This window comes from Theobroma cacao, chromosome 8, assembly GCF_000208745.1.
Source record: "Theobroma cacao cultivar B97-61/B2 chromosome 8, Criollo_cocoa_genome_V2, whole genome shotgun sequence".
In the NCBI taxonomy this organism is placed as follows: Eukaryota; Viridiplantae; Streptophyta; class Magnoliopsida; order Malvales; family Malvaceae; genus Theobroma; species Theobroma cacao.
This window is the reverse complement of record NC_030857.1, coordinates 9207067-9218958: the sequence shown is the minus strand read 5'-3', so window position 1 is coordinate 9218958 and position 11892 is coordinate 9207067. Positions and strand designations below refer to the sequence as shown.

General features: G+C 31.9%; 1 protein-coding gene across 1 annotated transcript; it reads left to right on the top strand.

Annotated features, from left to right (window-relative positions):
- On the top strand, nt 6635-11675 carry LOC18592762 (single-stranded DNA-bindig protein WHY2, mitochondrial). Its single transcript, XM_018126395.1, has 8 exons — nt 6635-6826; nt 7167-7288; nt 7391-7488; nt 7652-7744; nt 8017-8111; nt 8280-8353; nt 10320-10408; nt 11235-11675. Exons 1-8 carry the CDS (start codon nt 6804-6806, stop codon nt 11349-11351), a joined length of 711 nt encoding a protein of 236 aa, XP_017981884.1. The 5' UTR covers nt 6635-6803; the 3' UTR covers nt 11352-11675.

Here is an 11892-nt window from a genome sequence, read left to right as displayed (position 1 = left end):
TTCCTATACAAGTTACCTCTTTCCCTATGGTGTAACAAAACCTCACTTGTGGCATAATCTTACTCGTTAAAATATTTTTAATATTTAAAATAAAAAATAATTTAAATTTTGTTTCTCTTTTTTCTTTTTCTTCTTACTCCTTTTTCTTCTATTTACCTTACTTCCCTTATCAACCTAAATTTGGCCATAATTTGATCAGATTTGGCAATTGAATGGTCAAAAACAACCTTGATATAAGCCAAAAGCAACCTTAAAGCATGACATTTACGACTTCAAAACATGTCGTTTCTACCTTACACAAGTCGAATGTGGCCACATCGATGTTGAATCCGGCCCTGATTATTCAAGTCTAGTTGAGCAATTGATAGATTTGTCTTGACGAGGGAGGACAAGGAGAGATAAGAGGAGAAAATAAAGAAGGAAAGAAAGAAAAGAATTTTTGTAATTTTTAATTTTTAATTTTTTAATAATTAAAAAATTTATAAATTTATAAATTTTTTTAAGTTCAATGGTATGTTAAAATTTTATCATATTTTTGTGAGTTTTTTCCACAAAAAATATTACCACCAAACCAAACACTAGCCTAATATATTCCTAGTACACTACAACATTTTTTACCTTTGGCTGCAAAAAAGAAATTACAGCCATAGGTGAAAAATATGTTGCCTTAGGTTAAGGCTACACATAAAAGAAGTGTAACATTAGCCAGTGTATGGAAAAGTTTAGCAACATTTTTAATGGAATTTCACTGCAAAATTAATATGTAGCCATATAGTACATGGCTGCAATCTTAAATCATATGGCAACATTTAAAATATACAGCTAAAACGTATATGATAGTAACACATATAACCTTCTAATATGCAACAAAAAGGTACAAATTTTACAGCAACCTAGAGAGTATAAACCACTCAAATTTTATAGCAACTTAAAGAGTATAAACCATGCAAATTTTACAAAAATTTATAGCAAATATATATATTCTTTTGAATGGCATTCTATTATTGAATAGAAAACAAAGTCAAAGCAACTGACAAAGAAACAAAGACAGCAAAACCTAGAAATAAAGACAACATCCATAAAAGCAAAAAGGTCAACCCCAAGAGATAGGAACAAGGCACAAAGAAAACCAGAAACAAATGGAGAAACAAAACAGAACATCTATCAAAAGGAAGCAAAAATCAAATCCTGAACAAACACAAAGCAGTAGGCCGAAGGGGAGTGTGAAAAGATATCGGACAAACATTACCAGTTAAAATCCCAAAATAGTTTGCTACCATGTGGATAAGAATATATTGCAGAAGAGGCATTACTTGGTACCCTGCAAGTTACAATATTAATCATTGTTTCAACTCTTTTAATCCAGTTGGGTGTCTAAAGGAAAGTAAGTATATTGATCACAATACATTTCAAAAATCAAATATCATAATTAACAAATAAAAGTTAACAACTAAGAAGAGACTAGTGGTAGTCATCATTATCAAGCCAGCTTCTTTAATCACCAATGCAATCCAAGCTTTTTTTTTCTATACATTTGAATCCCAAATGCAAAGATATAAAGAGGTTGAAATCTAGATTTATCTTTTAGATGCTAACCTTTGCTTGGAAACCTTGATTTGAGAAGGAACATAAGGGTTTGGTGATGGTGTGATCCTAAGAATGGTTATCCTTGCTTAAAAAGCTAAATAAAACAAACCATTTATATCTCCTTCCAACCTAATTTTGTTTATATGTAACTACACCCCAAATAAGAAAATAAACCAAAAAAAATGCCCATTTATACTCAATGTAAAGTTTATACTTTATTATATAACACTATTTCACAACTATTAATATATAGATTCAATTTGCTTCTATTATAATAAATTAATAATATAGCCAGCATTAGAATCGCAAGTTGTAGAAAACAAAGAGTAATTCCCTCAGTAAGTTCTCTTAAAACAACTTCCTCTGCAACAGCCTTAGGTCTTAAAAATCTTGATGGAGATGATAGAGAATACCCTAAGAAAGAAACTCAAATAAATTTCATGATACTTATATTCATAGCATAACTTATTTTCAATTTTCACTTACTATAATTATTTTCTACCTAATTAAAAGAATAAAAGAAAAGGAAAAAGAACAGAAACATGAATTAAAGAAAATTATTAAAAGCATGACACAAAACAAAGAACCAAAATAATTACGATGAAGGCAAGATAATGAATTTATAAAAAAAATTACCTAGTTTAGTGAGGCAGTGAAATGATACTTCTATCTTTACCAGATCTTTGTGAAATTTGGAAAGCAACACACTCAAGAAATATAGCAGCAACAAGTAAATGATCTCCGTGAGAAGGGAATCAATGAATTTGACAAATGTCCTGCATTAACACTCTTGCAAAGGTTATGATAACAAATGTAGTCCATCTTATAAGTGCTTGAACTTATATATACTTAAGTCCCCAGTCTTGAATTCTTTTTTGTTGCTGATAACAGAGGTTTGATTATGTTCACAATGAAATAGGTTTTGATTATAACATACATGGCAATAGGGGAACTAAGTGATTGTTGGCATTTGGTGCCTTTAATAAACCTTAGCAATTGATGCAAATGATATAATTATGTGGAAGGAAAGATGATGAATCTATGTTAAATAGTAATTACCTAGTCAAGTGAGTTGGTACTTGTACCCTTACAAGGTCTTAAGTTTGAGAAAGTAGGAAACTAAGATCTCTTTCAAAATTTGTCAAGAAAACAACAACAAGCAGATCTCCTCCCAAACTATTTTCTAGGACACTAAGAGAAAATGAACATCCATTTCCAAAAGTTCAAAGTGGCATAACTAATCAGTAAACTCCAAAAGGTTTTATAAAAGTTGAAATTAGTAGAAATGCTTGAAAAAACTTGTAAATTAAAATTGGTGTTGACTAGAAAAATACAAACATTTCACAATTAAATGCAAACTAGAAAAATAGAAAAATGGAGTTAACTAGAATTCACCTTCAAGTGGGTCTTTCTTATATTTTGTCTCGTTTGATGTGTTAAAAACTCCTTTATATTCAAAGCTGCAAAGCATTATTTGAAATCACAAAGAAAAGAGAACCAATAACAATCAAAGAACAAAGTGAGACTGAATAGAAATGACTACCTAAATGTTTAGACAATGGAAAGAAATGTGTAGAAACATTAGGATTCGCCCACGAAATACAACATCATTTGCCTATAAAGTCAAGTTCCAATGAATTAGAAAAATAGATAAAATCTATATTTCAGGATGGGTAAATCCAAATTAAAGTAAATCTTGTATAATGCCATTAATTACATCAATAATTAGCATTAAAAATTGTTTTCAAGAATTATAGAAAAATTATGTAATTATCATAATTAATGTAATACCGATAACAAAAAAATTTCAAATTATACTTGTAAATCTTTATAAAATATAATTCAACCCCAAATGCTGACAACTATTAAAATGGATTGCTTTTATATACTTCTAGAAACAAAGAGATCAAATATTATTCAAATACCAAGAGATAAAAAACCTTACAACATGAAAAAGCAAAGACAACAAGCAGTTTTTTTTCCACCCTTAAATCCATCAAATCACTTAGCCTTTCTATTCAACTACCAAAGCCATTAAAAATCAATCTCAAAAAATTGGATGAAACTAATTTGATAAATTAGCCCATTAAGATTTGATAAATTAAAGTGGTCAAAACCCAAAGGATGTCACTCTTTCATCATCATTACCTCACTGCTTTAGTTTTCTTTTTTTTTTTTTCAAATTCTCATTTTAACAACCATGTATTTTTACACTTAACCAAGAACACAGAAGGCTAGAGAAAAAGAGATCATTTCCAAACAATTTAACACCACAGAGACACCAACAATGTTGCCAGAACTGATACAAATTCTGCTAAGCTTAGTGTCCATACAAGTCTGTGCATGTATGCAATAATAGGTTTTGCACATACATATAGAGTAGGGGTGAGCAAATGTAAATCGAATCGAACTGCAATGAGTTCAGTTTTTTCGGTTCGGTTAGTTAGGTTCTTTGGATAGTTCGGTTAAGATAGTTCGGTTATTAAAATTAATTCGGTTCAATTTCGGTTAAGAAAATTTCTAACCGAACTATCAAAACTACCCGAACTTAAGTAAGAGTATCATGTGTATTTTGCATTAAAAATAAATCCTAAACCTAATCTATTCTCCTCTTTATTTCCTCTTTAATTATATGAGTATCCATCTTATTTATTATAATTTTTTATTATCATTTTTAATATTTTTGTAGTAATGATTTATTAAAAAAATATAGCATAAATAAATATATACAAACAAAAAAAATAAAAAATTTGTCAAATTTAGTTTTTGGAAACCGAACCGAACTAACCGAACTAGTTCGGTTTCGGTTAGTTCAGTTATTTATATAGTTTGGTTCGGTTTTGATTATTTTTAAATATGAGTTCGGTTAATTTGGTTATTAAATATCCAAAACCGAACTAATCGAAATAATTGTTTGCACACCGCTAATATAGAGAATGGAAAAATGGTAACTAAGTCAAGCCAACAAAGCATTCAAACTAGAACAGGTTTTGGCAAATTGATATTACAATGATTTAGGATTTAGGATAGCCAAAAAAACTAAACAATGATCACAGTTAATAAACAAAATAACTGCATAAATTTCAAGTGGATGACTATAAAATCTACCAATATAAACTTGATAAGCTATGTAGCCAAAAGAAGAAAAAAATTGATCCTCATCATTTTTGAATAATTCTTGTCTTCATCCTCATCATTTTATATTCTAGATTAAATTCAAGTTCAACTTTTTAAATTTATGTTTTGAACATAACATAAATGAAAACTCATATAAACTTAGAACTTTTAATAGAAAACTATATGACTATGTAATTAATTCATAAGTTAACACTTATAATACCCATCAGCCAACAAAATGAACAATAATATTATTCATATAGTATATTGAGCTCAAATAAAGAAACAAGAAATCAACAAATTGGTTTGAGCATACTCATATAAAGGGACAAGATTTATATGAAACCTATTTAGCAAACTGATTTCAAATACTAACAAATTATCAAACATATTTAGCAAAACCAAATTAAACCCAAAAAAAGAAAAAAAAAACTTCATACTGATAGGATTTATAGCAATTAACTGTTCTTCAATGGTCTAAATAAAATGGGAGATTTTCACCATGTTGTCCTCCCTCCGCATTTAGTGCCACCTTGTAACAATTCCATGGAACCTTTATCTTTGCGCTCAGTCACAACAAAATTTCTCTCAAATTCAAAAACCCTAGAGTGAGGAAGAGAGAAGAGAAGAGAAAATGATTGGGAAAAACCTAGAGGCAAATGAAATTTTTAATAGAGTTTAAGAAATTGTGATTTGAAAAGAGGGAGAGAGAGAGATCATTTTCGTTGCTATGAATCAAAGAAGCTAGAAATTCAAATTTCTTTTTCTTTTTGGGTGACAAAAGAAAGAGGGTTCTAAGGATTTAAATTGAAGGAAAGAGTATAAAGAAGTGTTTGGGCAAAAATTAACAAAAATATTTAAATAGATAGAAAAGGATTTTTTATTTTGTTAAACCCTTCAGCTTCCACCAACAAAAGAAAAAAAATAATGTGTTGTTTGCTTAGTACACTTTATTAAGGTAGTTAAATGAAATTATTTAAGTATTATTTAAAAATATTTAAATGCATTCATCTAAGTGCACCCGAACATTTGGCTCATTGGTTAGTATATTATCCCTTGCCTAGAGAGCAGGGCTCGAATTTCCTTTTTCCAATTAAAAAAAAGCATTAATCTACGTGCAACTAAAAAAATACTACTAAAGTCTTAAAATGTTGTAGTGGTAATACAATTTTCAAATCAAACAATGGAAAATGTTATTACCTCTGTATACCTAGAAATAGTTGATTCCCTAGTAAAATACCTAGGAATCGAGGTGTCACTATTTCTCAATTTAACTGGTCCTATGGATTCAATCCCAACATTTTTTTAAATAATGGAATTTTAGCATTAAATATATATTAAATATGGTAAAAAGATAACAAAAAAGGTACTTAATTAAAAGGTTAGAGTTTTAATTAATAATCAAGAGTGGAAGGGTTTGAATCTTCTCACTTCAATTATTTTAATGAAAAAACAAAATTAACAAAAAAATTGATTTAATCCCTTAAAATTTTAAAAAGATAAATTTAATTAAAAAGTTGACTGATTATTGACTAGTTCAATTTTTTGATAATTGTCCCCCTAATCAAATTGAATAAACCAATGTTTTCGATTCAATTGATCCAATCTGGTTTGCTCAACGCCGCTCAAACCAAACGGGCGAAAGGTAATAAAAGAGGAAAGTTGGATGAATCTAATTAGGATGTGTCATTCTTATGGAAGGAGTGCACAAAATCTTGCTACACGAGGGTTTTTGGTTTTGGGTTGCTTAATTATATTAGTTGATGATTGGTAATTTTATTTTACCATTTCATGATTATCGAAAAAATAATTATTTGTCGAGAAGATAATTTAATATAATTAAAAAATATTAATTAAAATTTTGAAGAAATTAATATTAATTTTTAAAATTATCTTTATATATCAAAATGTAAATTTAATACATCCGGGACCGTGAGCAGGGCGAGACATGTCATGGCCTTCCCCTTCGAGCCATAGCGAAGGCCCAGTATCGGGAGTAGTAAGCATAGTATATGACCGCCCAAATACTAAGGTAATCTGTCTGCAGAGCAAAACATTCTGTCTTTACTCTTCCAAGACTAGGAGAGCATCCGAGAAAGATGATGAAATTATGGCGCTCCAGGTATTTTTTTTTTCCTTGTTTATTTCTCGCTTTGGGACATTTTAAGATTTTATGGTGCTTAGCAGAATGAAGTTGTCTGTTTCTAGGTCTCATTTTCTTTTGTAGTTTCAATCATCGGTTCAGGTGTTTGGGTAGTATGAATTTTGCATATTTATTTAACACTTTAAAGTTGTTAGGAGTATTCTTTCAAAGTAAATTCTGATTTTCAGGCAATGGGTTTTCAATTTTACACGGCAAAATGTTATTACTGAGTAGAACCGATTGCTGACTTTGATATGGGCACTGAACCCTTTCAAGTTGATTTTTTTTTTATTGGGGCATTTTTTTTTACTGTAAACAGGAACCTTTCTTCCCAAACACTGCTATCTGCGAAACGGGGTGATGTTAGAGATGCTTTATGGTCTCATGCTTTTGAATCCCGAGCGGCCATTTCAACGTCGATACATGATTTTGCTTCCAAAGGTCTTTAATGCATTCTTTTCTTTGGATTTGGTTTTCCTATATTGGCTAATTATGGCTTGTGTTTGTGATTGTTTAAGTCCTTTTTCGCATATGAACTTGCAGGAAATTCTACTGCTCGCGTGATTGCTCCTTATACAGTATACAAGGGAAAAGCTGCATTCTCTGTTACTCCTCTTCTACCAACTTTCAGTAAAATAGATGTATGCTTGAATTCCCCTCCATTACCCCTTTTCCTGAATATTTGTAACATTTTTCTTTCTCTCAAGTTCATTTTTGTGTGCCTCCCTCAACCTTTGTAAATATTACCATATATATCTTGCTGACGACTCCAATGTTGCTTTTCATTTTGCCTCATGTTGATAGTCTGGTAACCTTAAACTTGATCGCCGTGGTGCTATGATGTTGACTTTCTGGCCTGCTGTTGGTGAGCGCAAGTATGATTGGGAAAAGAGACAGGTAATATTTTCAAATTGCTCCCTCATTAAACTTTTAGTGCATTGATAAGTAAAGCCCTAAACCATGTAAACTTCATTTTTCTGCATCAAGAGATTATACATAGATTTTCACTTTGACTGAGCCAAAAAAAAAATAAAAGATTATAAATAGATTATCATACTTTTAACTGGAGAATTTTTGTCTATGGTACATTTTGTCTCTGTCTTGTCTCTCTGCTCTTGACCTCCCACTATTATGTTGCTAAGCATATTGATTTTGTTAACATTTTGCAGAGATTTGCTTTGTCACCAACAGAGGTTGGGTCTTTGATTAGCATGGGTGCTCATGATGTGTCTGAATTCTTCCATGACCCTTCAATGCTATCAAGGTCGGGTTCTGCATTTGTTTCTTTTCCATATATTTTTAGTTGGAAGCAACTCTAATTTCTATTAATTATTAGCGCACATTTGTGTGCTTTGAGAAAAAGCTATAGCTTGCATCATGCAAGCTTTTTCATTTTTAATGTTTTAAGTTGACAAAATAACTTGTGCTACAGTAATGCTGGTCAAGTAAGCAAGAAGCTATATATTAAGGCACTTGACGGTGGTAATGGCTACATGATTTCTTTGAGTAAGTAACCTATCTCTAATTACTTGCTTTGTTTTCAACTTTAATATTGCTCTCTCTCAAAGCAACATTTTGTTTTATTTTTGCCAAGTTTTGTCTTTTAAGAGCTGGACATTGTTTCCAACATTCTTTGCAAGAAAAGTAGCATTATTGTAAAGAACAGATATTTATAGTTTAGCAGTATAGGAACTTTTTGTTATCACCTATGTCCTACAAACATTAAAGAGTTGGTTTTTGATGAAATTAGATTAATCTTGGTGAGATCTCAGCCCCTAGGCCACTAACCTATTGTTCTTGGATTATTTGGTTCATGCAACTTGGTGTGCCTGCAAGGGGCACAATGAGAGTTATTTAAGACTTATTGTTAAGCCAAAATATTGTAGTGAATCAGTCAATCAATTTCAATGGCTGAACAAGAATACATGTTCATAATCTCTTGATGGATTTTCTGTTTTTCCATATCATATTGTTTCTTGACTAGTTATTTTTTTTAGCCCATGTTGCTTTGTCTTAGCAGAAATTATAACTGAAGCAAGCTGTAGGTTGTTTCTGACAGACCAACTCTTGACTAGTTTTAGAGAGATGAAAATTATCCTGTTGGGCGGCTGGGAACAGGTTCCTAAGAATTGAAGGTTTACAGATAGTTGAATGGGATTGGTGCTACAAGTGTTAAGAAATTCCCTAAAATAAAATGGCATGCCAAGGGGTGGGATGAAACAATTGTATAAACTGCTCTTTAAGAAGGGCTGCTGGGTTTGACTGGGATTTCAGGAGTGCTCCATTTAATGAACCTATCTTCAAAATACTAGGCATGAAAGCATGCTGCCTGGAATGCTTGATCACGTTGATTATTTTTACCAAAGGAGAGCAAGGGGATTTTGGTAGATTTTTGAAAGGTTAGTGAGTGCTGAGTTAATTTACGCAGTGAAAAATCTGGGCTTGACAGGTTTATGAATCAAGTGGGGCCATAATTGTGTAGGACAATATTAATCTTTGTGATAGCTTTTCCTAAGATTGCTTGAAAGGATAAGGGTTAGGGTTGATTGACAGAAAATAGGTACATATATGGGAATGGAAACGTCTATTATGTATGTACATACCTCTAGGGGTTTAGAGCTCCTACTCATATTCAGGTTATAGAGAAGTTTTGAGATTTGCTTGGACCAAATGTCTTTTTCATCTTGGTGATAAGGAAGCCTTATGGCTAATCTTTTCCACAACAATAAGAAAAGTTTAATCTCTGTTGGCTTGGATGTCATCTTGGGACGGGTCCTTTCAGATTCGCAATCAGTGTTCTTTCGTATTCTGAAAAGAGGAAAAGAAAAGAGTATTGCATATGTCATCGGACAATGCTATCAAACTAAAATTGCTTCTCATGCTCTTTTTATTGCTGCTTATGCAGTAAAAGGCTAGCCAGAAGCATGTGTTGTTGTTCAGGCATGGTGAGATGTGAAAACACACCTGAGATCCCCCTAGAGGAGGCACTTGAGCAAGGCCCTCGTCTTGAATACCTTGGCTATGGCCTCAAATGTCATTTAGGCAAGTCTAGCCACATTTTTTCATATGATTTTTGCAATAATTTGTCAGTAATTGACATTTAGGCATTCATCACCCATATATATGGAGCTTTCTTTTAAAGCATTATTCTTCCCTTTAAAAGGTAAAAATTAATCAATGATGGAAAGAGTAGTAGATCATCATCTCCTAAGGTACTTGTGCAATGCTTCGCTACACCTTTTGGAGTAATAAGAGACTTGTTGAAAGTGTAGAACAAATTGAAAGTTCTTTCTTTTTTATTTCTCCCCTATGCTATGTTTCCCAAATTCTAGGCAACATTTATTAGTTTATATATGAACAAAGCAATCTACAAAGTAAAATTTAATGGTAACAGATGGTAACTAGTATTAAACTTATTTCTTTGTCAGAGTGTTCTCTGTAAGTTTTAACTTTTTCTGCAATTTCTTTGCAGCCGTTTCCAACAACATTCTAAAATCCAATGAGCGGTTTAACGTTCCTATCACAACAGCTGAATTTGCAGTATTGAAGACAGCTTGCAGTGTATGATATGATAACTACCTCAACTTTATTGCTGTCTCCATGATTTAACTGGAATTCTTATCCTATTATTGGAAATAATGATTGTGGATGTCTGTGTGAGTTTAAATATTTGTGAGAGATTAGGCTGATAATCACTAAACTACCTCATTAATCATGTCAGGAATCAGGACTAGAGGCCCTTTTTCACTATTCTGAAAATGCATAAGGAAAATATACTTTTGATCTCACTCATGTGCAGGCTACATGCACACACATGCACACACATATAGTTCAGAAAACCCCTGATGCTCTACATATTTTGCAGCCTATTTTTTAAAATGTGATATTTGACTTTTGTTAGAGGATGGTACTCTTGTCATTCAATGCTAGGCATGGGGTTGAAGAGGTGCGGGACTTATGCAGCTCTTAAATTAGTCTAATAGGTTTATTTCTTTGATAAGTAGCATGATTTTACTTTTTTCTTTCCTGGTTAACAGTTAACACTATTGTACTGCGATGATGGAATGTAAGACAAGTTGATTTGTTAGATTTCTCTTAATTTCATGATATGCCAACTTTTGAATTTAGTTCACACTCAAAAATTATACTGGTGATGATAGCAAATGATTATAAACCTTCTTTGAGCTGATAAGTTGATTAATGATACACTTCGTTTTCTTTTAGCCAGTGACTTTGAGTTGGTCCATTCTGGTGGACTTACTGTTTCCTTGCCATGTGGCTTTAAAAGTGAATGACTTTTGGCATGATTTCTCAATTACTTGGTGAGCAACGTATGTAGTTTTGTCAAGGGCAGCATGAAATTATTCCTTGTTTTGGTCTTGCACAGTTTGCATTGCCCCACATCATTGGCTGGGATTGGTTGACCAATCATTCACGTAAAGGCATAGAGGGGAGTTCATCAAAGGTGAATCCAAAGCTTTTGGATTCGGAGTGGGATAGATGAAGTGATGAAAATCTTAGTAGAAAGTTTTTGGCGCTGCCTTTTCTGCTTCCTCATATTTTGCAAATATGATATGGACTTTCTGAACCCACTACCTTATTCTGTGTCTTTTGTTTTTATTTGATTCGACCTTACTCTGTTTTTGTTAGCTGAAACCTGTACTCTATCGTACTTGTCGTGACTGGTGACGGCAGTGCTATTTTCTTTTATAGATTGACCCGTAAGGATATGCACATTGCACATAATTCTTTTTTCCATGCTTTTATATTTTTTAGTTTTCTAACTTTTTTGCAAGCAACATTCTTTCAAGAACATGAAAGATTTGAATGAATGAGATGTGAGTGATTGTTAATAAGTTGGACTTTAAATTTTAGGTGAAAATCTTGGTATGTGATTGTAATGTTGTGATTTGTCATCAAAGATTGAGGGAGATTGTGATAGTTATTTCACATTGGATATGAGTGTGATTGGTAAGATTTATATAAGGCTCAGAATAATCAATTATTAGTAATAATTTATGAACACATGAGAACTAGATGGACTT